At 39.0% G+C, this 26,948-nt stretch overlaps 1 protein-coding gene across 3 annotated transcripts; it reads right to left on the bottom strand.

Moving 5' to 3' along the window:
• Positions 1-1,158: 1,158 nt before the first annotated feature.
• On the bottom strand, positions 1,159-26,396 carry LOC113423812 (calcium-binding protein 2-like). Of its 3 annotated transcripts, XM_087950571.1 has the most exons (7): positions 18,014-18,155; positions 15,856-16,038; positions 14,421-14,451; positions 9,556-9,690; positions 6,674-6,783; positions 4,117-4,264; positions 1,159-3,413 (listed from the first exon to the last, which is right to left on the bottom strand). In XM_087950571.1, exons 1-7 carry the CDS (start codon positions 18,053-18,055, stop codon positions 3,388-3,390), a joined length of 675 nt encoding a protein of 224 aa, XP_087806697.1. In that variant the 5' UTR covers positions 18,056-18,155; the 3' UTR covers positions 1,159-3,387. The 3 variants fall into 3 exon arrangements, with proteins under 3 accessions (XP_087806697.1, XP_087806696.1, XP_087806698.1); XM_087950570.1 differs by lacking the exons at positions 15,856-16,038; positions 18,014-18,155 and adding an exon at positions 25,932-26,396; XM_087950572.1 differs by lacking the exon at positions 15,856-16,038 and having other exon boundaries at positions 18,014-18,156.
• Between the last annotated feature and the right edge of the window lie 552 nt (positions 26,397-26,948).

The following is a 26,948-nucleotide window of genomic DNA, read 5'->3' on the forward strand; positions in this document are numbered from 1 at the left end:
TATCAATTGGATTACGAAAAGGAATAGTTTGCCTTCAGAAATCGTGAGTGCTTCATTACTGGAGGTTTTTAAGAAACTAGACAGCCACTTATCTGAAATAGTATAGGTACTCTTGCTTGAGCAGGGGGCTGGACTAGAGAACCTCCAAGGTCCCTTCCAGCTCTATTCTGCTCATCACTCTTTCATTAAGACTTCAGCCATTATACAAGTGAATCTAATGATATTGAGAGAAACACAATCAGGAAATATCTATTATGTTTACTGTAAGTTTCCAGAGGCAGATTAATTCTATTACATGATACTGAATGAATTTCCTGAAAGTTTAGCTGAATTTTTATATACAGGTAATCCTTGACTTAACCACAATTGAGCCTAACATTTCTGTTGCTAAGTGAGAAAGTTGTTAAGTGAATTTTGATCCATTTTACAAGCTTTCTTCCCACAGTTGTTAAGTGAGTCACTGCAGTTATTAAGTTAGTAACACAGTTGTTAAATGAATCTGGCTTTCCCGTTGACATAGGACCCTGCAACCATCATAAATATGAGTCAGTTGCCAAGGGTCTAAACATGTGACCATGAGGATGCTGCGATGGTCACAGGTAGGAAAAATGGTCATATGTCACTTTTGTCATGTAACTTTGAACAGTCACTAAATCAGGTGATTGAAGTCTACTTATACTATCCTTGAGTGTACACTCTATAGTCTTGGGAGTGAGTCAAAATGTCACATCACTAGAGAAGTCTATTATCTTCCAAAAAGAAATAAAGGAATCATAGAGCAGTCAGACATTGATTCTAGAACAGATCATAAAAAGCTTTATCTGCAAACATAGAAATTACTCTCTTTGGATTTACCAAAAGAAATCTTACCAGACTAACGTTAACTCTGAACAATTAACTCCTTTAATTTATCATGGAAATATTGTAGCCATAGTATTATTTCAGCAAGGCATTCAATAAAAGCACTGAACAGCATTCTAATTAGCAAGCTAGAGAAATGTGGAGTAATAGCATAACAAATAGATTCATAACTACCTGAAAATTGTAGTCATAAAGTATTTATCAAAGGTTCTTCATCAAACGAGGTGAGGTAGTGAGGGGGTAGGAATAAGGTGTGGCCCTGAGCCTTTCAGTATTTTTATTAACAACTTGCATTAATGAGACTTGCAAAATAAGCAATGTTTTATTGGTAACTTGCATACGTAGGCTGAATAAATGTTTATTAAATTAGCAGATGACACAGGACTGGAAGAAAAATTCCAAAGAAAATAAAATTCAGAACAAACTTGTCAGATTAGAGAAATGGGCTGAGAATGAATGAAATTTAACACAGACAAATGTCAAAATTCTTCACTTCAAAAACAAAATATGCAATTATAGAAGAGAAAATTATTGGCTTATTTATAGAATGTGCAGCAGTTTTTGGAACAGTAGTTGATTAGAAGCTGAACATGAATCAGCAGTTCATCTGGCTATAAAAAGGCAAATGCATAACCAAATTATTATAGGTTAATAGGAAGAAATAGTTTTCCTTGTCTGCTTTACCCCTGAAAGTTTCAGATAGACTGAAACGTTTTCAAAGAAAACCAGCAGAGGCTAGAAGGTTAGAAATGACATCTGAAGAATAGGAATTGAAAGAACAAAACTGCTTGGCCTTCAGAATAAAAGGTAAGAGGGGACATGACAGGATCTCCAATATGATATTGCTAGTTTGTATTCAGTTTGTAATCAAATAAAAGATGGTACATATATAAAAATTCAAGACCTGTTTTCTGTTGTTATTGAAAACGAATTTAAATTACAGTTTGACAACGCAGTTACTTTTTTTTGCTCAATGTATTCAGGAAGGGATTACACATCTTTTGGGAATACTTTAATTGGATTTCTCTGGAATCCCTATCTTCGTAGACTTTTATTTGTCTGCTGTGAAATCATTCTGAAATTGTGAAACATTTTGGTGCACACTTATATGAAGACAACATGCTGGGTTCTGGTGTCTGAGTGCATCTTAAAGCTCATTCTACATTCCCCTTAGGGAATTTTCAAAGACACAACAGGAAAACTAGTTCAACATTTTTTGTGGGAATTCTAGCAAGCTTCCAAGAGTTTCTAGGGTTCTCCAGAAGACTAAAAATTACCAATACAAAATTACTAATAAAATAGATTAATATATTTCTATCATAGGCTTGGAAGTCATTGAGTTTCTTCCATGTAGGAATCCAAGTTAAAGCATCTCATACAAATCATTGTCTTTGCTGCAGCACAACCAGTGAAAGGGACTCTACTCTTCTCTGGGTTATTGGTTCCACTACAGTACTAATCTGTTCATACAGTTAGCATAGTTTTTCTAACATTCAATCAGAATTGGGTCTTCCTGTAACTTACTGTTTTATGTCATGTACTCTGGCATGGTAGAGAGCAATCTACAAAGCCTGTGTTTTCATAGAGTGCATGTAAGAAGTATGTCCTAGAATTAGACAAAAGAAACAATACTGTAATTCTATCCTTTAGCATTCTAGCTCCATCGAAGTAGATACACCTTTGGATCATAGATGCTACTTCCTGTGGACTTAAATCAACATTTTTGTATCATCAGTTTTATTCAGACATTAAAACTAATTTAAGTGTAACCAGCTGCCTATCTAGATCCTAGTAGTTCTACAGTATTTGGGGCCATAAGTCAACCCCTTTGCATTTCTTTCCTGCTTAGAAAGAAGAGCTTATGATGTGAAATCAAATTAGGGTCGGTCAATGGGAACAGAGATTTATTCTTTACTACAGTAAATCTTCATTCTGGTGACTGATTCAAATTCAAATTTGTATTGTTATCCAGGGACACATATATTTGCCTTCATTTGTAAGAGTTTATGACTTTATATGGCATATCAGAAATGTTACTTATGCCACAGTAGAAAGCCAAATATATTTTGAAACAGAAAATGACTGTTACAGGAAGAACAAATAAAGCAAAACAGCCCTTCTTATAGTAGAACAGAGGTATTTGGAATATTTTCACATGGAACAATTAGGGATATTTGTTGGTTAAGAAGCCTTCTTGGAATGAACAAAGTAGGAGTTCAGTGTTACAACAGTTAACAAGATATAATGGCTTCTGAAATCTAAGGGAAGTTGGGGTTAATGGCCATGGTCATGTTTAATACAGAGATCTGGTATTCCTTCTGGTTAATGTCCACAACATATTTAAAGGTGCTGAAGCTGGCTGAACTCTCTAGATTTTAGGAATAGCTGCTTGGTTCCGGGCAGAAAGCATAGGATATGTGGGAAATTCTTTGCTGCCTTCTCCTAATGGCTGGATTGATTGAAGCTGGAATATATGGCAGTTGTCCTTCTCAAGGCACTTTATTCTTATATTGCTGCTTGTTTTTCTCAGCGAGACATCATCCGTACAAACTCTATATGGAAAAGAGCAAGGATGTCAGCACATTAGGAGAGAAGAAAGAGTGTATCATTTTTTAAACATTACTGAGAAGTAGGAGTGGGCTAGTTAGCTATAAATCCTAACATTGTAATATTTCACCTCATTTTTCCAATATTTCATCACACTCTAGTAGTTTGACCAAGAAACAGATGTATATTTATTAATACATACCCTCCCTTAAAAAGAAAGAATGAAAGAAAGATAAATACATTGCAACAGAGCTTTACAGGATCAAAATATGATTTTGCCATTTTTCACTGAGTAAAAATCTTCCCTGAGTACAGATTTAGAGCCAACTATTGAGTTGAAATGTTTATCTTCTCCAGTTAAAATATGCCTGCCAATAGGAAAAAATAAAATGCTGTACAGTAGTTGAGTTTTAAAAAATGACTTGCTTAGCTTATAATATATAGCCATTCTGGTTAGTGTTTGCTGCTTTTGTTTTGAAACAAAAATCTTAGCTTTCAAACTGTCCCTTTTTGACTGTATTCTCTATTAAACAGAAATTGGTAGAGGTAAATGCAGTACCTCAAACCCTAATATATATTTTTCCTGCCAGCTTGTCCAATATATTCCTTCCCAAAATCAAAACCAAAGTCCAAATAGTCTCTTGGCTCAGATATCATTTTCCATTTGTAAAATACAAATTTTCATCCAAAAAGACTTTCCTGTCATACCTTCGAAGTCCACAAGACCATCCCCATTCAAATCAACATCCCGGAGAATCTCATCCATCTCTTGGTAGTTCAACTGTTGCCCTAGGAGCTTATGCATTGCTTCCCGTAGTTCAGCTATGCTGATCTGCCCATCACCATTTGTATCAAACTGAAAGGAGGAAATACACAAACAACTTATTTCACCAGTCATTTAACTACAGTATCTTTCATACTTATCCAGTCTCATTTGAACCCAGTATTGTTTCCTGTTCTTAGTTGACTAACGAACAATGGCAATTGATCTAAGGTACCAAACCAGAAAGTGGGAAATCATGAGTTCAAGTCCTGCCTTAGTCATCAAAGCCAGCTGGGTGACTTTGGACCAGTCATTCTCTCTCAGCCCAATCCACTTCACAGGGTGGTTGTTGTAGGGAAAATGGGAGGAGAAAGATGTGTTGGATATCTCAGCCACCTTGAGTTATTTGTAAAAATAATAAAGGTAAGTTAGTAAGTCAGTAAATAGTAGATACAGCACAATGCTATGCCATGCCATGCCATGCAATACATCATTATGTACAGATTCTGCCCATCCAAATGGGCTTGCATACAGCAGACATTTCAAGGAGCTGCACATAATTACATTACAAAGTTTACTCATGTGAACTTTGCAAATTCAAAACCAAAATCATGCCTGAAAAAACATTCATTACATCTATGGTAGCTGCTGCGGTTAAGAAGTATTACTTAAGAAGGATCCAGAGAATGTGGAATAAGCTCAGAACAGGGCCAGGAGGATAATTAGGGATTAGAAACTAAATCTATAAAAAGAGATTGAAAGAACTGAATGTTACTCTTGAGAACAAACGATAACATAATTTAAATTCTTAAAATATGTTACTGTGCACAAAAATTGTTTTTCTCTCATCCCAGAGTCATAGACATGTAAGAATGCATTTAAATTACAGGAAGGAAACCCTGCCGAATTTGTTAACAAAAAGAGCATGTTGGACACTCCATTCAGTGAGATGATGAATTTCTGTTTGCTAGATGTATTCAGGCAAAAGCTTGACAGCAACAGTATACATGAGATAAACATTTTTGGGTTTCTGCATGTTGCAAGAGGACGTTTCCTAATGGCCTGAAAATAACTACTTTGTAATTTTGCTTTCCCAGTTCAAAATGGTACCATTGTCTCAAATTATTATACTAAATAATTTTCTCTGCCTGCAGACTTGTGACTTGTTTTCAATGAAACCCCAAATGTACAACATCCATGGAGTCCAGCATTTCATTATTTCCCATACCTAGATGATTCCAGTAAAATAGACAATACTAAGGAGGATTCTTTTTAATTTCACAAGTACGTGATTAGTTTCTCTATTGGTTTTCTCCAATGCCTTATTGGTCTTACTAAGAATTCTTTTGATACATAAGAATATGCCCTCGTCAATTTTACCTAAGAAATGGGGAAAAGTCTGAAGGTGAGGCCTTAGTATGACCCAGAAGAATGTCAAAAACAAACAGCAGTTAAAGTATAGAGGATATACTTCTTAGTCAAGGATGAAAAATTGAAGAAAAACAATACCCCTGAATTTTCCTCAGAATTCTGCAGAGGAAAACCTGGTAGATTGAAGGTTTCTTATGCAACAACAATACTAAAGCTAAAATATAATGATAAAGCTGTTTATTGCCTAAATATCACATTAGAATCTACGCATATCAAGAATATGAGAGTTACTCAAAGGTACTTTAAATAGTAAGAGATAACTTAATGAAAACAGTGAAGATTTGTTTCCTTTACAAGTTAGCCCTAGAGTTATTTTTTAATAGAGTACAGCCTAAAAATAATCTCATGTATCCTTAAAGCATAACAGGTATTTATTTTTACTTCTGCTTGTGGAACCTCTGTATTTATGTAAAGCTGGGGGGAAATTTGAGTAACGGGGCTCTGTTTTTAGGAATGAAAATAATCCTCAGAGTCCTTGGTGTCATTTGGCACATCTAGCAATGACTAAATCATTCACTGTTCACTTTAACACTGAACCTAAAATGAAAAATTCAGGATATAATTTCTGGTGTAAGTTTCTCACTTTGTGACTTGCTTCTTATTTATTATTTTAGGCTGATGAAATCTTGAAGGTATACATACCAACTGTTTAAATCATTTGATTGTTGTTGATACTGCCTAACTTAAAATTGTGAATATCCATTATAATGGGGGGGTCGAGCAGCAGACAATTTAGTCAAAATTAAACATCCACAATATATAGTTATCCAGCCACTGCTTGCTCACCGTATGTAATCATGTGATTTGTCACATATGATTTAATTTGAATTCCTGGCTTTTCCCACTCTATGATTCAGTGTGATTTGCTTATTTATGGCTTCGTGTGTTGACTCAACTCATCCAGAACTGTTTTGTAAGCAACAATCTATGACTGAAACTAGCCAAATGTGGTTTATTCAGGAAATCATTTTTAGCATATTCAGCCATAATGTATTATGGGAAGATAGCAGGTGTGCATATAATACTACTACCTCTGATCCTTATAACTGTAACTGTATAACTGTAGCTCACCTCTCTGAAAGCATCCCGCAGCTCTTTAACCCCAATCATGTCTGCTGTCTCCGCCAGCAGCTTAGGGCCCATCAGTTCCACAAAGTCATCAAAATCCACTTTTCCTCCAGCTGTAGACATATAAAGGCATTTTCAGAAGAAGCAGGGCAACACAAAGTTAAATATTTTATATTGTGAGCCAAGGCCATCTCACACTGGGAGAAACTAAATTTGATCTTTCTATCCATCATGTCCCCAACAGAATTTATATGGATTCAGTATATTTATTTAAAATACACAGGAGTAAAATGACTGTTATCAATCTAGAGTAGAGTAGAGTAGAGTAGAGTAGAGTAGAGTAGAGTAGAGTAGAGTAGAGTAGAGTAGAGTAGAGTAGAGTTGGATAGGATAGGATAGGACAGGACAGGACAGGACAACAGAGTTGGAAGGGACCTTGGAAGTCTTTTAATTCAACCCCCTGCTGAGTCAGGAAACCCTATACCATTTCAGACAAATGGTTGTCCAATCTCTTCTTAAAAACTTCCAGTGTTGGAGCATTCACAACTTCTCAAGGCAAGTTGTTCTACTGATTAATTGTTCTGTCTGGAAATTTCTCCTTAGTTTCCCAATTGCTTCTTGTCCTGCTCTCAGGTGCTTTCTCAATAATCAGAATTTGAACCCTGTTAGAAAATCTACACAGTCGATAGTTTTTCCTTAACACAATCATTTGCACATTCAGGACATCTTTAATGTGAGGCTTCTATCCTCATTTGAAAGCGTTTTGGCCCTGGCCATCCCATTCTATTATTTATGTTCAATAAGCTGAGCCAGTATATTTAGCTCAGCTGCAACTGCAACAAGGGTACTAGTCAGAGGTGGTATTCAGCAGGTTCTGACCAGTTCTGGAGAACCAGTAGTGGAAATTTTGAGTAGTCCAGAGAACCGGCAAATACCACCTCTGACTGGAGATTTTACAGTATCCTTCCCCTGCTACGCCCACCAAGCCACACCCACAGAACCGGTAGTAAAATATTTTGAATCCCACCACTGGTACTAGTATTACTATTTCCAGTGCTTTGAAGTTTGTGCATGGTTTTTTTCCTTCATTGATGGGAATTCTTGCCTCACCCCTCCTCTTGAATTCAAGTCACAACTCCCACCTCTGTTTAACATGTATCCTCTAAGGAACTTTTGTTTCAAGACAATCACTGGGAAAAAGGTGGTAAGAAAAACCTAAATAGGCCCCTCGAGCTTTGCAGTCTGCTTGTCCCTGCAGAAAGGAAGTGCAAAAAGCATTATTCTTCATTTCACATCTACTTGCTTTGCCTGGGTTATAGGACTCCTGGGAACACTTGCAATGGTGTTGAAAAAGTCAAAACAGCATGGATCAATCTTGGCTGAGTTCACCCATTTTAGCACAGCAACCAACCACCATGGTTAGAGCCACTGGGAAAAGTGCCATAGTTTGCTGCAAAATGGCTAACATGCTACCCTTGCAGCATCACACTTCATAATCTTTTCAGCAGAATCCACCAGTCCCCACAGGGTGAGATTTTGATTACATAGTAGTGGCTGTCACCTAGACTTTTTTTGAGACACACGAAGGTACCCACATACCTGTCAACATCCCTGACAGGAGCTGTAAGGACCAGAGTGACTCCTTTTCTAGCAACTGTTCAGATTGTTTAAACAACAACATTCAGACTATTCATACAATTCAAACTGAAAACATGGATGGGGAAATGGGGGGCGCTATTTTCCATTTGAGTGAGGTGTCTGTGAGAGAAGATTTCACTCCAGGAATTGCAGCAGTTTGAATTCTATTTGTTTGTTTGTTAGGCTTTTTCTTACTGGTGGTTATCCTGAGGAAACATTGTTCAGTTCATGGCATTCTCTGCCATTTCTCAGCATTTCAAAGCTGGCAGAAGGGGAAATGATTGGGGATTGACTTCAAAGAGTTTTTGAGGGGTTGGGGAAAGAAAATGGTAGTGGTTTAAAAGTGCCCTTGGTCTCAGCACTAACAAAAGAAAACAGTAATGCTCTGTGGAGGTGAGAAAAAGGAACCCAAAAGGGTTTTGAGGACTTTCTACAGTGACTCATACCCTTATTCCACTCAACTGGATTTCTGCAGTGTGGATTATGTGGGGCTATGGTTAAAGACCACCTGAAAGCTGCAGTTAGTTCAATATGCAGGTACTGTAAATTGCTTGCTAACTGGTGGTCACTGACATGATAATATGACATCTATTTTGGAGGTTCTGCATTTCTTACCATGGGTTTCTAGGTACAGTTCACAATGCTAGCAAAGATTTAAGATTTGGCAGTTTCTATTTGTTTAATTTATATGCTATTTTTCATCTAATTGCTCACAGTTCTGTACATATTGTGCCCACCTGTCATTTTTCTCCACCCTGAAAATCCTTTGTGGTAGATTGGGCTGAGAGACAGTGATTGACTCAAGATCACCCTGAGTTTCTTGACAAAGCATGATCTTGAAAGTGGGTCTCTCCAGTGCCAGGCTAGCATTTTAATTGCTAGACCACACTGGCTTTCAGGTTTGTGTTCCATGCCTCCCTTAATACTTGTCAGCCTGAGATATTCCTAGTCAAGATAGCAGGTAATTTCAAGGATGCTCTTCATAACAAGGTGAATGAAAGATTGGGAGGGATCAAGAGGTGAATTTCAGTTTTAACATATGTGCTGTAAAAGTAATTCAAGAATGAGAGGCAGTCAAAGGGCATTGTTGATTATAATTCCAGCACTTAAAGATAAAGAGGCCGGGTCAGGGGAGAAAAAGCTCAGAATCCATATTAAATGTAACTGGAAGGCATTTCTCAATGTGACATCCCTTACTGCATAGTATTCCTTAGGCTTTAGGTCGACTTATAGAAGAAGGTACGTACTAATTTGTTGAGATAATTCTATGAGTTCCATTTCAGTAGGCATGTAACCCATGGTACGCATACATTCTCCCAAGTCCTTATAACTGATGTAGCCATCACGATCTTTGTCAAACTCCCGAAAAGCCTCCTTGAGCTCTGAAAGGAGAAAAGTTGTTATAACAAACTATAGTTAATAGGCAGGCGAACCCTTATCCCCACCTTCTGGTCCACAGTTGCAGCCTGCCTGCCAGCCCTTATACCAGATGACAAGATGGAGTCCTTCTCTTCATATAATTGTATAGTTCTTCCAGTGAGAGATCCTTTTAAATAGAAATATGTATTTTTAACAACTGTGTATTTTTATCTTCTTTCCAATGTAATGGACTGTGAGAAACTTTGGAAGACTGGAGGAAGAATCGCAGCCTTGACAACAGTTTGATAAGAGAGAACTAAATCTAAAGGAAAAATAGGGAGAAAGCATCTCAGAGGGGACCCTTCCTAGTTCTCTGTTAATTAAAGGCCCAGGAGGGGCTAAGTGCCTTCAGACTTGCAAGGGTTTGCTATAGTAATCTTGCAATAAAGGTAGCATTGGTACTCAGGGTTTTGGTTTTATGTATGGGCCACCTTGAAGATCTAACAGCCACTGAATATTTTACCAGTATAACTTAAAACTGAAAAATCATTTTTATATTTCCTCTTCCCCATTTTCATAAAATTTTATTCTACACAAACCTTGCAAGATTGATGACTCTCCCAAAGGAGTGGCATTGATTTCCTCAGTGACACAAATTTTTACCTTTTTTGATATGTTTTCCTTTTATTTGTTAATAAAGCAAATGGTCTATGAAGATCCCATTTCTCTCTCACCCCATAAAATCTCTCTGGGAAATACCTGTAGTAGCAGTAACTATCAAGCCACCCATACCCAGACAAAAGGGTGTTTAGGCAAAAGGGTTTCAAAAATAAGAGGTTAATATCCAAAAGTGCTTTTTCAAGAGGCAACTGGACTTTCTTGTTTTTCTTTGAAGAAGTTTTGCTTCTCATCCAAGAAGTTTCTTCAGCTCTGACTGGATGATGGGGAATGGAAGGATTTATACTCCTTGCAGACAGCTGGTCATTTGCATCCTTTTAAAAGAGTTGTTGAGGCCCCTTGGAGATTTATCTGTGTCCTAAGGGTCACCAGAGTAGTACAAATGGTTGTACTACCTTGAAACTGCTGAAAGGACTGTTATAAACTGAAGATAGATGATGTCATGTCCCTCCCCCTCTGTTGAGAGATTTTGACATAGATGGCCTCTTTGACCCCTCTTTCAAAACAGCAGTCCTCTCTGTCCAAAATGTGGATTTGCTGTCTTCAAAAGAGTGGTCTTTGTCTTTTAAATGCAGACAGACTGCTGAATCTTGTCCTGATGTGTTTGTTCCAGTGGTGGGATTTGAATAACTTAATAACCGTTTCTCTGGCTGGGTAGGTGTGGCCTGTTGGTCATGTAACTGGGTGGGTGAAGTCACTCATCACACCCAGCCCCGTCTCCCAGCCACTTGCCTCAAAGGCAGAGGCAGGATTCAGCCAGTTGGGGCTCATTCCACCACTGGCTGGCCTTGCCTGTTTTTGGCCTGTTTTGGGGGCATTTTTCTGGGCAGCCGTTTTGGGCTGTTTTTGATCCAAAAAACACCCTGAAAACACCCTGAAAAATGGGTGAAAATGGCCCCCAAATGGTCCAGAAAACAGGCCGAAAAATGAGCAAGGGTGGGGCCAACCAGTGGTAGGATTTGCCAGTTTGCTGAACTGCACAGAATCTTAACTACCGGTTCACCTGAACCAGTGTGAACCGGAAGCAGCCCACTTCTGGTTTGTTCTCCTATGTTGTGTCATGCATTTATGAAGTAGTTATTTTGTTTCCCCAATGTACAGATTTGCACATCCTTCCATTCCTTCCATTCCTCACCATTCAGTCAGAGCTGAAGAAGCTTCTTGGATGAGAAGTGAAATGTCTTCAAAGAAAAACAAAGTCCAGTTGCCTCTTGAAAAAATCACCTTTAGGACAACCATGACCTGGATGACTGAGAATCTCCCTAGACAGAGGTTAATATTTCCAGAGGTGTAAAAAATAGAAAAAAAATTTTTTTTAAAGGCTAATACATCTTTTATGTACTCAGCTCTGTCCTATGTGCTCAGCTCTGTCGATATAGGATCCCAATAGCGCTTTATTTAAACATATCTGGGCAGCAATCTGAAATTGTTACTGCTGAACCACATTTCCCTTTTTTTTCTAAATTTGTTTTCCTTGAAAATCTCATGGTCCATTCATGTCTTGCATGCACCAAATTGATACAAAGGTGGAAATCGAGTAACAGAATGCAATATACACAATATTTTTTTACCAATTCTAACATCTCTGCTTCAGTTTAATTGTGGCTTTGGAAGCTACTCAAGGAAAATTAGATCAAAAATGCAAAAATCCACAGGCATTCAAATCCAAATTTTCAGAGGAAGGGATATGGGGTACAGAAAAGATGCAAAGAATAGCATAAAAGAAAACGTAGCCCAAGAAAATAAATTAACAAAACAAATTGGTGCAACAAAAATACTAAATTAAATAAGTGAAGGTAGCTTCACAATATTACTGATTTACAGTAATATTCTGGGTTTTTTTAGCAAATTAGTACAGTATTTTTAAAAGTACCTACAATAGAGAACTTTAAGATAGCAGCAAAATGTGTAAATGTCTAGACTCCATTCCATTAATTCCCTTGATAATGCCTGTATTTTATTAACTGCTCAATGAAAGTTTATCAGAAAATCCAATTTTCACAACTTAAGTAGAAACTCTCAAACTTAATTTTCCTAGTTTAAATAAGCAAAATGATACCTTGCTAACATTAATTATTGATTTTGACTACAAACAATTAAGTCAGTGAACTCTTAGCAACAACCTAGATCAGGGGTCTCCAACCTTGGCAACTTTAGGACTTGTGGACTTCAACTCCCAGAATTCCTCAGCCAGCTTTGCTTTAAAGTGGTACCTAGCTTTTCTGGCTGAGGAATTCTGGAAGTTGAAGTCCACAAGTCTTAAAGTTGCCAAGGTTGGAGACCCCTGACCTAGATAATTTTCTCCATGACAATCTGTCCCTAACTTGGTCCTTTAGGTCTTTCAGCAATGCAGCCATCACTATTGCAACTGAATCATTACTTTAAAGTCTCATAATAATGGATAGCCTTCACATTCTCCAGACTCAGGATAGAAAAGCAATCTTTTTATTTTAGAAAGATCTCCACTAGTTTTATTTTGTTCAATAAAAATTACAAGCATTTTAGAAAGGGAAAAAAATGATCTTCCCTGGGACTGTTTTTCCCACTTTGTCTTGATGCATTTTCCTTCCTGAATCTTTAAAAATTGTGCTATTATTTCAACATCTTTAACTGAAGTTCCGCAGTAGGAGAAAATAATGGAAAAAGTGGGAAAATGGCAAATGTCAGTTGGTCCCACAAAGTTCTATAAACAAGAGAGGCTAGTTACACAATAAATTCTCATTTAGCAGCATCCCCCTCGGGGTGGGCTGCTGGGTGTTCGCAGGGGTTTGGGAGAGCCCCTAGCTAAGATTCTGTGCAGTTCAGAGAACCCACAAATCCCACTCGTGGCTGGTCCCACCCGTCCCTCCCCGCCTTTCCCAGGAGTCCCCATGCGGCCCGTTTTGGAGGCACATAAGTGCAGGGCACGCGCGGAGGCTTGGGGAGGGTGAAAAACGGGCCTTCAGGAAGGCCGGAAATGGGCCCTTTTTCAGCTTCCAAAGAGCCTCTGGAGCCTGTGGAGGCTGTTTTCACCCTCCCGGAGGTTCAAGAAAAGCCTCTAGAGCCCAGGGAGGACAAAAACATCCCCCTCCCCACCGTGGTGCAGGAGGCTGACTACCCTGTAACCGGGAAGGAAACCCATTGCTAAAAATTTTGAAGCCCACCCCTGATCCCCCTTCTTAGCAGGAGGGTTGAGTAATGAGGATTTAGACTTTAGGTCTTATGAGACCCCCCCTTTAAACAGCAATGTGTATTACTTCAGTTGTGAAGTACACAGTGAACATTTCTAGCCAAAACCATAATCTTTGCAATGGCTTTTAATTCTTGCTATGTTAGAGGAAAAGCTAAACAAGACTGAAGCTGAAGAAAGGTCCTCACACCAGAGGAAAAAAAAATTACTTTAAATTAAGAACTACAATTGTCATTAATTCATTAGCATTAATTAAAGGGTAACACCACCTCTACTACAGAAATAGTGTTTGATTTTGCACTCTACATTTATTGAGGGATATTTATTACTTATATTACCTATATACAATTGGTTTAACCTGCTTCCCATTAAAAATAATCTCAGTAAAACAAGCTCATGAACCCAGGCAAAATGATGAAACCATACAAAATTAGAACTGGAAACTTTTTATAGCAAAAATAGCAAAAATGCACTACCACACAGGATGATGACGCCTATAGTGTTATCACATCTTTCTAACAACAGAGCAGTGAGAGGACAAAGGAGGTCTGGCACTATCTAGTAAACTTCTCTTCCCTTCAGCTTGAGTTCTGCAGGAACAGTTGTGGGCTGTTCTGAGAGGCAGATTGAGGAGATTAAAATACCTTCAATGACACTATGGGATGAATTAAGAACTGTTTTCTTTCAGAGCAGGGGAACATATCAAAATTAAAAAGGGAACATCCTATCGTGATTAGTGCCAAGCCCTATGCTGCCCTCAGATGCCAGCTTATCTCCTGTTTCTGGACATGTCTTTGAAGAACTTTCTCATCTCCCTGCAGGGTTCTAGATTTCAGATCAGAGTGCACACTAGCCGAGCTGGAAAAGACCTAAAAAAGAATTATGAGAAAGTATTTTTCATTTTACCTTCAATTTCTTCCACTCGCAGCTTTCGGTCCTAAGGAGGGAATAAGAGTAGAGGCCAGTGAAACGACAAAACAGAAACAGTTTGTCAAATGATTCTTATTTGAACGCTTTTTATGTCTAATTCCCCTACCCGTTTGTAGCCTTCAATTGGGCAAAACAGTGAATCAAGAGATTTTGCAACAAGTTTTGAATTAAGGTATCTCAAATGGGCTAATTTAAAGAATGCATCCAGAATCCAGGATCCGTTATTCTGATGTAATTGAAATTTCAAGGATCTTTCACCAGTTGTATTAGCAAAGTTGTGGCCACTGCAGCATTGTCACTGTTTGCTACAGTCACTGTGATTGTTATTTCCAACTACACATTCCAGAAACCTATAGGATGCATGATGCAAGGAAAAATGAGAGGGACATACCCTTTGCATCCAATCGGCTGGCAGCAAGGTTTGATAGGTGATTGGTGACTGGATGCTTTGGAAACAAGGCTGAAAATTTAAAATTTCTTAGTGGGTGGCGAGAGAAGAATGAGGAGCAATTCAGATGCCTGCTGATGAAGAAGGGTTGGTTGGGGGGGCACTATGGTCAACATAGAGGGATGGGCCCTTGAGGACACACCGGGATGAGGAGCACAGGTGCGATTTTCATCACAGTTCAGGACAGTCTTTTTCCCCCCACTCCCCCCAGCAAAGTGGCAGGCCAATATGTGGGTCAGCCAAAGTGAATGAGGAGATTTTGCCAGGGTTCTGCAGGGGATCCTGAGGGGAGGAGAAAGAATGCCAGCCTATAATATATGTGGAAAGAAGAATAACCCAGTGGATCATTCCTTTTAAAAATGGGTGTTTTGTGGACACTGACTTTGAACAGATAAAGCATGGCAATCTGTTAAAAGGGTTCACCTAGTTGGACAGCAGTTCAAAAGCTGCTGTTAAAAGTTCAATCTGCTCATTGTGGAGTCTCAAAATAGGAGATTGTCTTTGCCATAAATTACCAAGTAGCCTTAAGAGCTTTGCTTTCCATCACAGTCTTAGCACCTAAGCCCAGTAACCTCACTTTCCTCTTTTATGGCGTGGTGTAAATATTATTGATGTGTCCTTTGAGGTTATTGTGGGGCAGCAATAACATAATGTGCACGAAACAGCTACATATCAATATATCCTTATTAATTAATCTTTCCATTTTCCGAGCTTTTGACATGGGGCAATGAAGTCACTGAAGGACACTTTTATACATCCAGGGGTTTATACTTTGTATGCAGAAAAGATGGTAAGTGGGATTTCCGAGGGAGCAGAAAACTCTGAAGGTGAGCTAGTTCATAGCTTGAGCAGTGTGGGGGACTACACAGAGGGTAAGTGAGGAGAATCGTACGGGCAGGGCAGAGGGTCATTATGGAAAGTGGGGATATATGGTGGCAGCTACTGGAGAAGCAGAGTACGTACGATCAATGAGATGGCGATGCTCTGGCGCAAGAAAATGCAGGCTGGCCCCACCAAGCCATGCAGCATTGAGTAATTCTGCAAAGATGGATACTGTGTGCCATCAGCCATTTCATCCAGCTTGCTGTTAGAAGACGTTGGGGAGTCAAGAGCTTCTGAGGGTTGCTTATTCTCCTTCACAATAGCCTGAAATTAGGTACGTTTGATTAAAGGCCCTATCCTATCACACCTGAAAGCTTAAGGTTCCTGACTCTTGGGAAATTCTTGGAAAGGAAGAATGTAATGGAAAGGAAAGAACAGATAGAAAGGAAAAAAGGAAAAGAATACAAAAGAAAAACAAGGAACGACTGAGAAATGTTACCACATGAGAAATTCTTAACATCCATCTTAACGGCCAGCTGATGGTACAGTATATTTCAACCTGCACAACCCTTCAGTGAATCCTTAATGGGAGTCAAAAGCATTGTTTGTAACATCAGCGCAGCAGGGTGCATGCTGGAGTACAAGCATTTGCTATTTTGCTAATACCACAGATAATACTCATGCAGGGAGACATAGAATACATATTCCACTCTTTCCAAAATGTCATACTGCTGGATACATACACCAGTGCCTCAAGCACAGAAATATAGATCCTAACAATAACATATTTAGACCATCATAGTAGGTGTGCTCATTTTTCCTAATAATTTCTCTGCCTTTTGTCCTACATGTTGTCCCTACAGATTTAGACTGAAACTCAAGGAATTGTGGTTTGGTGAGGAGAGCAATGAATTTTTAACAGGGTTCTTCTTGGCAAATGATATATCTTTTCTAATCAGATGTCCTTCATGTGTGTTGCATTAAAATGCCTATACTTTCTATCCAGCAGTGGATATAAAAGTTAAATAGAACTGATTTTTAAACTATGTAGTAAAATATTTTTAAAAAGTCATTAAAACATGGGTGGTGTGAAAGAATGTCCTAACTCTTAGTAAATATTCTTTGCCACATAACCACACGACTTACAATTTTTCAAACTCCTCCAAAAATGTCCACCAAACCATCAATTTTAATTTGACAAAAAGGGGATTATGAAATCATAAAGAGTGCTTATTGACACAATTCTATATTGAAGCAACATAGACAGAGATAAAAACTGGGCCGACCTGTTCATGAGAATTTGGTTATAGAGACCATCTCCTTCATGCTTTCAAATTTAAAAATTGTCTGGCAGTTTCTTTTTTCTTTTGTTTAGCTTTGGTTGAATGTCTTCTCTATCAAAGATTTGCAAAAGTTACAATTAGAGTGCTTTGACGATTACATAAAAATGACTCTTGACAACAGGCAGAGAAACATAAGCCTAGAGATGATGTTACCTAACATGGTAATGAAACATCTGTAGAAAAACAACCAAGAGAACCTCAAGAATCCCAAAATTCATCCCTGAGCTACATAGATTCTCTACTATTACACCTAAATATTTTTTTCCAACATACATGTTTTGTTTCCTTCACTGAACAATTCACAACACTCTCTTCCCTTCCATTCTGTCTTCAATGTCACCCTTTCCTCTCTTTGATAGTCTAAGCAATGTACAAAAATGGCATGCAAATACTGGGATACAGGCTGGTTCTTCTCACCTAGTCATCAAGAATGGAGATGACTGACCTTGAGCAAATGCAAGAATGTGCAAATGAGCATAAACAATGGGACCCAATTCCACGAACCAGTATTTTCTGATCTTGGGTTTTAACTTGTTCATTCCCCCCCACTCACTGAATGAAAGAATCAGATCTGGCTGCTAAGCTAAGGATTCAAACAGGGAAAAATAAAAGGGCCATTTTCAGCCTCCTGAATTATTCTTCTGTAAAACATTCCAACAATTTGGAGAATTTGTACTTAGAGCTAAAGGATCTTGGGATGATACCTCAAAGCCTGTTACTCTGAGACAGGGCAAAGCAAAGAATTTTTCCACAAACACTCACCAAATGAGGGGATTTTGCCATATTTTCTAAGAGAATTCAGGCCTGAAATCTGGACATTGATGGACAGACACAGTAGAACAAGGAAAGTAGACAAACATGTGCTGAAACAGCCGCATGCAAGAAGCCAGACAGAAAAATGGGAATGCAACAGGATGAGGAGCCCCCCCACACCCCTCCATCTTTTTTCCCCTTACCTTGGAGAGTCGCTTGCCAAGGGTTTTGGTGCAGTTGCCCATGGCTTCTAAGGCCCCCCCATCCCACAGGGCAGAGCATTGGTCTGCAGGCAGCTGGCACTGATGGCAGTGGGTTTTTTATAGTAACAAGTGATTCTCTTCTAGGAGGTTTAGTCTCTTTGAGGATTTTCAGGGTTTTTATTGTTGAATATATCTAGAATATTAAGGGAAAGTAAATGGAGGGGGAAAGGCGTAGAGTAGTACCATAATCCTCAGGATTATGCAAAACTCAATAATAGATGGTGCTGAAGCAGAGAATGGAGGGGCAAGCAAGCATCTATTCCTCTGAGAACTGCAGTATCCCAGGAGGGAAAACATTATCCATGGTTTGTTCTTCTTGCCTCCTTCCAAAAACCCATCTCACCAGGGGCCTGCAAACAGAGAATCCCTGGCTCATAAAAAGAGACCTCTCTCTCTGTCAGAGTATATGTGGCCATACTCTCCTCTGTGACAATCATCTGTATTTTGAAATATTTGCACCAAGGATAGACTATTGAGTAGAGATGCTGTAGCCCTACCGGCATCATTGGACATACAAGGTAGCACATACAACTGGCACAAGATTTGAATCAGCTAGTAAAAAAAAAAATCCACTGTATTTAGATACTCAAGAGTCCATTCTCACTAGAGCTGAACATCTGTTATAAATAATTCAGTAATACTAATTCAGGACAGATATTGGGAGAGAGGTATTACAAATGGAAAAACAATATCTTGTCTGAACAATTCCCTAGTGGGAAATAAAAGTACAATTGTAGCATTTATGAAAATTGATACAAATCAAAGGCTTATTTTGAAAGCACATTTGGGTCATACAATCTGATCAACTTTTGTGAGTCATAGAAGCATGCAGAGAGATTCAGGCTTGTTTGTTTAAGTAGTTAAAGCCTTTCTAACACAAAGTAGTTTTCCCTAGCTTATTGAAAATTCTAATATAACACATGGGAAAGGCCCAGGTTTACATTAGAAAAATTAGAAAGCTTTAAGAGTGGAAGTGCTGGACTTCCGGTTTGAGCTTCTTCAGCGACAGACCGAAGCCTCGTCTCTGTGAGGCTTCGATCCATGCTCGCCGCTGGAGCGCCCCAAGCTGGCTGGGACTAAGCCACCCCGTAGAGGTGGTGAAGAGAGGGGAGATTGCCAGCAGGGTTGAGGAGAGCCGCATCTCTCCTCCCCAGCTGGCCATTACTCCCTTTCCCGAAGGCGGTTGCAGCGGTGGTCAGAAATGGCCACCACAAAGAAGAACTCGACCAGAAAAGAATGTGCAGGAGGAAGATAAGAAGAGAAAGTTTTGGTTGACCGGGTCAAACAGCAAAAGCAACAAATAAGGTACCCTGGAATTGAAACTGTTAAAAAACAATAACATTGTTCCCTAAGAAGATTTTTAAGCTGCGAAGGAGAGAGAAAAGGGAAAATATTTGGTTTTCTCCTTTTCCTATACTGACAGCTAAGAGACTTAAGCAAGAAATTCGAAAAAAAATCCACTTTGACATCAATAGGCATTTAATACTGAAAATAAAAAAGTCAAAGGGATAATAAAGATTTCTGGATAATTAAAAGCTTTTGAAAACAGGAAAGGAGAGAAAAAGAATAAAAGGGTAGGATCTGGAAGGGAGGAGACTGCCTGGAATTAAAAAAGAACTTACAGCAAAATCTCAACAAAAAGATACATTCTAACTGAAATATCGCAACAAAAACCCCAGGAAGAGAAAGTCGAAAAAGAAATAAGAAGATATAACTCAGGACTATCTGGATTACTTGATGATTTCTGGATTCTTGGTTATTGTTTTGAATGATTAAAATCAATCGGGTGCTTGTTTAAAACTTTTTAAAATGGCTCCACTTTTAGAAGAACTGAAAATGGAACTTAAAAAGTACAAAGAAGATGCACAAGAAGGGAGAGGTTCTTTTGGCTTTGTATTTCAGTTTTTAGAAATGGAGATTTGGAATTATGAGAAACAACAAGAAATGCCTGCAAAACAAGAAGATTGTGACAAAGAAGAAGCCATCTTTAATGAACAAGTAATCTTAGATGGGGGGGAAAAATGAAAGGGGGGAAAGAGAATGGGAAGTTTAAGATTGGGAAAAACAACTCCCCAAAAAATAAAGTGAAAAATAAGTATAAAATCAGAAAGCAACAGAAGAGGGAAATGCAGAAGAGAGAATTAGAACTAGAGAGACAAGGGGGTAAAAAGGGGAGGGAGAAGATGAGAGGGAAGAAAGAAAGGAAAAGAAGTTATAAAGGACAGAAGCAAAATATAGAGAAACAGGGCCTATTTAGAGATAATGGGTGAAAACTTGATGGAAAAGGATTCTGCAAAGGTACATAAGATAGTATGGTTATATTAGAAGCAGAAATAATTTTAGAAAATATGAAACAATATGTATGATTAAAATGTCTGATAAAATAGCTATTGTAATTCAGTGGGATGCTTGTCAATAAATAAATGTAACAAAAGGTATATTTAATGATTTATAAAACATATGTGAAGAGAAATAAGGGAAAAATTAATTATGGAGATTATATGTGTTTTTAAGGAAGTATGATATTTAATTGAAAAGAAGTGTTAAAGATGTTATGGTTGTAATGATTATTAATGATAGAACTGAACTGGAATGGAATGAGGATTTATAATTACATATATTTACAATCTTTCTTTCTTTTTTTAAAGAATATAGTGTGTATTAGAAGAATGTGCCAAGCAGCATTCGATTGGAAGTTATGTATTATGTATGATATTGAAGGTCATAAACTTAAGGTATATATTGAAGTTTAAATAAGAATTGAATGGATGTAATTAAAAGATATAAAGGTGTCATACTCCAATTAGTAACTACAGGAGAAAATTTGTTTAATGAGAAAAGATAATATGAAATTGAAACAAAACAGACAAAAGTATAAATATAATGATTTGAACTGAGATGAGATAATCAAAATAAAACTGAGAAAATTAAAAGAGGGGAAAAACTATATAGAAAATGTAAAATAGTATAAGATATGGAATAGAATACAAAAAGGAGCATGAAATTGAGTTTTGTGTCTGTATAAAGAAGTTCAACCCGGGACCATGCTATTTTCAAAAAAGATGTTTTACTTGTATTTTGTGTGTGGAAATCCAAATAAAACTTTATTAAAAAAAAAAGAGTGGAAGTGCTATGCCAGAGAAATCACATTAATTGACTTGCTTCATCTGTTCAGAGACAATTTGCAGATTTATACAATGAATCAAATTATTATATCAAATAAAGTAATGGAATCTGTCCATCTTGCTTACCTCTCCTCTCCCTTCTCCTATATTATATTATACCCTTCTCAAAAGAGCAAACATAATATATCCCAAATATGATCATTTCAGCCGATCAGTTGTGCCTCAAATGAGAACTCTGGGTTGATTTGTCCATGGTTTTCTCAGTAAGTTCCTCCAACCACAAAAGCATTCTTTCTTTCTTGCTTCTTCAATTTCACAGGGTGTCACAGGGAAAGCCATTGCCTATTCAATTGTAGTTATTGCAGGCAGAGGTGGTATTCAGCAGGTTCTGACCAGTTCTGGAGAACCAGTAGCAGAAATTTTGAGTAGTTTGGAGAACCGGCAAATCCCACCTCTGACTGGAGATTTTACAGTATCCTTCCCCTGCCACGCCCACCAAGCCACGCCCACAGAACTAGTAGTAAAAAAATTTTGAATCCCACCACTAATTGCAGGTATAGACATATCCTGGAATCTGAATATGTTTTTTTTCATAAAATACTTCCTAAGTTGATCAGACAGGAAACATGACCAGATGAACTAAGGCTAGTTTATTGTAAGGTTACATTAACAGAATCTTGTACGTCTGAAAGTGCAAATCTCCCACCATCTCTTTTACAGTCTGAGAAGTTAGGAAGGTTCCTTTACTGAGTCTCTTCACATTATGCAACTGTGGGCTATGCCTCCTCTTATCTGATCATTCCCTAGGAAGTATCTCTTCCCCAATCTCCCAAAGTCATTTCCTCATATCATTACAGAGGCACATTTCTTGACTGTTGGATCCTTTACTGTTGATTCAGTAGATTATTCACCAAAAAGTAGTATTTCAGATGTGTTGATGCCAGTTGTATTGATATAGGAAAAGAATTAAAGAATATGTCTTTCTAGGAGATGTCATAAAATAACATTTCATTACATGTTTTGCAATGCCCTAAAATTAACATGTTCTGTGAAGAAGTAATTACATACCTTAACTTGATTTTGAGACAAAAGGAAACAGGTCACTCAGGAATTCAATGTGCGGTGATGAGTTTGTTCACATTTGGGTATGTTTTCTCCAAGAGATTATACAGTTTTCAGGAAGCATAGGACCCCAGAGGACATTAACAAGGAAGCTTCATATATCACCCCATTTTTTAGACTGCACGAAGCAGCATCAAAACCAGGAAAGACTGGCTCAACCAAGAAAATCAAGAAATACAAGAAAACCAAGAAAAAAACCAGCATGAATGCATAAAGAACTTTCTGACCAAATGAAAGAAAAAAAATGGATAAATACAAAAAATGGAAAGTGGGAAAAATAACTAAAGGAGAATACCAACAAATTGCCTGAACCTGTAAAAATGAAGTTAGGCAAGCTAAGGTTCAGAATGAATTAAGACTTACAATGTCAAAAACAATAAATAAAGTTTCTTGCAACACATACAAAACAAGAAAAAAAAGTCAAAGGAACAATTGATTCACTAATGGGAGAACATGGCAAGGGAGTAACAGGCAGTAGAAAGAAAGCAGAACTGCTTAATTGATTCTTTGATCTGTCTTCACTCAAAAAGAAAATACAAACCAACTTATCAAAAACAAAACCTTAAGACAGGCTACAGATGCAAATTAAAATAAGCAAAAATAAGGTAAAAAAAACACCTGTCACCTCTAGGTAGATTCAAATCTCTGGGTCCTGATGGATTACATTCCAGAGTTTTGAAAGAACTGGGAGATGTGGTCACAGAACTCTTTCAGAGTTCTTGAAATGCATGGGAACTCCTGAGGACTGGAAAAGAACTGATGTGGCAGTGATTCCCATCTTTAAAAAAAACAAATCCAGGAAATTACAGACCAATGAGCCTGACATCAATACCTGGAAAGGTGTTGGAAAAGATAATCAAGCAACAAATCTGCAAAAATTTAGTAACAAATAAAATTATAATCAGTTGCCAAGATGGGTTTTATCAAAAACAAATCATGCCAAACAAGTCTTATTTTATTTTTTGACAAAGTGCCTAAATTTAGCAGATCAGTGAAATGCCATGGACATAGTATATATTTATGTATTTATTGGATTTATATTGCCACCTATTCGCCCATGGTGACTCAAGGCGGCTTACAAGGTATAAAACTACATTTAAAACAGTAAAACTAGTAAGAAGAATCAAATAAATTAATATAATAAAATCATCCTCCACCTACCACTCCAGAGACAGCAGGTCACACAAACCATTTAAAGGGCTCCATCCCGCTCTGGGTTCCCCAGGCCCACTGGCAGAACCAGATCTTCAGCGCCTTCCGGAAGAGAATTAGAGTGGGGACCATTCTAATCTCTGGGGGAATGATGTTCCAGAGAGAGGGAGCCACCACGGAGAAGGCACTTCTTCTGGGTCCCACCAGGTATATCTCCCTAGGGAATGGGACCTGCAACATTTCCTGCCTTCCCGTTCTGATGGGTCGGGTAGATTTAACTGGCAAAAGACGATTCCTCAGATAACCTGGTCCCAAGCCACGAAAGGCTTTAAAGGTGACAACTAGCACCTTGAATTGCACCTGGAAGCAAATTGGCAACCAACGCAGCTCCTGCAGGACAGGTGATACATGTGCATACCAGGGTCTGCACAAAACTGTGTGGGCCACTGCATTTTGCACCAACTGGAGTCTCCAGATGCTCTTCAAGGACAGCCCCATGTAGAGCGCATTGCAATAGTCAAGAGGAGAAGTGACTAAGGCATGAGTGAGTAGGGATTGTTGGTCCAGGAAAGGGCATAACTGGCACACAACCCGCAGTTGTGCGAAGGGCCTCCTGGCCATGATCATCACCTGCTCTTTGAGCAGGAGACGTGAGTCCAGGAGAACTCCCAGATTATGCACAGGGTCTGTTTTGGGTAGTGCCACCCCATCCAGGACCAAAGATGGCAATTCTCCCTGAGCCAATGAACCTCAAACCCAGAGCCACTCGGTCTTGTCAGGGTTTAGTTTGGTCACCACAATATAAAAAAGATTCTGGAAAGTGCAGAAAAGAGCAGCAAAGAGGACTAGTCAGCTGGAGACTAAGACATATGAAAAACGGTTGCAGGAAAAAGACTAGGGGTGATGTGATAGCAGGGGCTGTCACAAAGATGGGGGTTTGCGGGGGGGGCAAACTATTTGTTAAAGCACCAGAAGGCAAGACAAGAACCATTTGAAGGAAACTAATAAAGGAGAGAAGTAACCTAGAACTAACGAGAAATTTCCTAACAGTGAGAACAATTAAGCAGTGGAGTGTCTTTCCTTCAGAAGTTGTGGATGCTTCATCACTAGAGGTTTTCAAGAAGAGACTGGATAGTCACTTGTCTGAAATGGTATAAACTCTCCAGCTTCTGCAGAGAGTTGGACTAGATCAGTGGTGGCCAGATGCTATCCTGCTTCCTGCTCCTTCCACCCAGGGGTGTGATTCAAATTTTTTAACAACCGGTTCTGTGGGCATGGCTTAGTTGGTGGGCGTGGCTTGGTGGTCATGTGACTGGGTGGACATGGCTTGGTCATGTTATTGGCTGGGCGTGGCCAACTCAATATCACTCACATCAAGGCACGCATCTCCTCGCCTGGCCTCTCATGACTGTGAGGATGCTGCAACAGTCGTAAGTGTGAAAAATGGTCATAAGTCACTTTTTTCAGTGCCATTGTAACTTTGAATGGTCACTCCCCACAAGCAAAGTACCAGCAAAGGAAGGAAAAAAAACTCCAGAGAAGTTCCTGAGACAGGAAGTCTAGTCCTGCCAAGAATGTAATAAGGGTTAACAGAAAGGCAGTTTCTGTAAGCAACACCAGAATGTTTCCTTCCTGCCTTCCTTACAGGATTAGGCCAGTAATTTCTTCTAACAACCGGTTCTCCAAACTGCTTAGAATGTTAACAACCGGTTCTAGCGAATAGGTGCGAACTGGTAGACCCCCTGCGTCCACCCCATTCCTCCTTCATTGCATTTGCTTTTCACAGTGTGAGGGCGAAAAAGAAAAAGGAGGCATTTCTACTAATAGCAAACCAGTCTACTCACAGCTCCAACAGAAATGCAGCAAAATTGTCTTCATTTCTTTTGGAGCAGAAAGAGCTAAATTGGTAGTTGTCGCCAAAACCCCCACAGTATTGGATGCGGGCACCACCAATTTCAAACTGGTACAATTTTAAATTACCGAAAGGGCCAATCCTCCTAATTAGGAATTCCTTCACAAGAATTTTCAGGATGAGAAGAAAAAAAATCACCAGATTTTGGCCTCCAGATGTCTTCAGCTGATCTCAGAGTAATGAGTAGTAAGTCTATGACTTTCCATTTATGGCTAATTCCCCAGCCAACATAGCAAATGCTGAAAGACCCTGCGCTAACTTGGAACATTGCAGGAAAGCAAATTTTTTAGCCATGAAAAAAAATAAGAAGGGGCAAAAAGCCTAGCTAGAATGGTTTTTTTTTTAATATAAAAAGATAATATATATTAAAACCCTACAATAATAGAAGGTGGGATATGGATAACTGGGGAATTTCTCTTATTTGAGCTTTTCTTCCATTGGACCTCAAGTACAAATTCCCTGACTTTCAGCCCCCTCCTCTTCCTGGCATGGCCCACTCTTCTTCCTTGTCATGGCTTCCCCCATGTGCTCCCAGTTTTTTAATTACCTGCCCAAAGACAGAGGTGAGGATAAGCTCCATATCCCTGATACTTAGGCATTTATATTCTGCGTGAGCCATGCTGGTCCTTCCGACAGCCTCTTCCAATGGCTTGTCCTCTGGGTTGGTTGCAGGCAAGGTTGCTCCATCACCCAACTGGGAGCAGGTGTGAGAGAGGGGTCCAGAGGCTGTGGTTGAGGCAGGGTCAGAAGTGCTCCTGATCTTGGGCTGCTGCACGGATTGCCGGTCTTCTTCATGGGACCGACTGCTCATCCTTCGGGAGTGTCCACGCTTGGACTGCCTCTGGGCACCACATCGGGAACTAGACACCTGCAAGTGTGATGTCTCACTGTTCAGTCGGTGGGTCTCCCGAAGGAAGAAGAACATGCTAAAGACTGCCAAAGAACTACAGTCCTCCTCTGGAGCTCTTGCTATTTACTCCCTCTTTGGGGAAGATGATCTATGGCAAGGACCAGCCCCCTTTCCCATAGCCGTGGCCTTCCTCTCTGGCTCCCATTCTCCTAGGCACATCCTGTGTGTCATTGACCTATATTCCTAACTCTTTCTCTCCTGTTTCCAGTTGCTTCAGTTCTGTTCCTTAGGCTACTTGCATGCCACTCTATTGTGAGCCACTCTGCTGGCATCTGTCTTCTCCAAAGGCACACACTCCCAGCCAGACTGCCATAGTGTTATATTTCTAGATCTGAAATAATGCAAATATTTCAAAATACCTTTTAGCTACATATGCCTTCTCACTGCTTCTCCCGTTAATTTTTTTTCTCTGCAATGTTTTCCTTCTCCTGGGACCACTTTTCCTACCCACATTAAACACTCTTTCCTTCCTCTCTTTCCCCTGTTTCCTATACTTTCTTCCCCTCCCTTATCTCCTCATTCTTTCAGGCATTGTTTGTGTTTCCCAGGGCCGGGGACTGACATGGGAGCAGGAGTGGACCTCAGCTTCTGCCACAGCTCACCCCCGCTTTCCATCAAAACCTAATCAAGTCATCTTATTATTGTAAGAAGTGA

Source organism: Notechis scutatus, chromosome 1 (genome assembly GCF_049901735.1).
Source record: "Notechis scutatus isolate UNSWTSFEM ecotype Mainland chromosome 1, rNotScu1.2, whole genome shotgun sequence".
NCBI lineage: Eukaryota > Metazoa > Chordata > Lepidosauria > Squamata > Elapidae > Notechis > Notechis scutatus.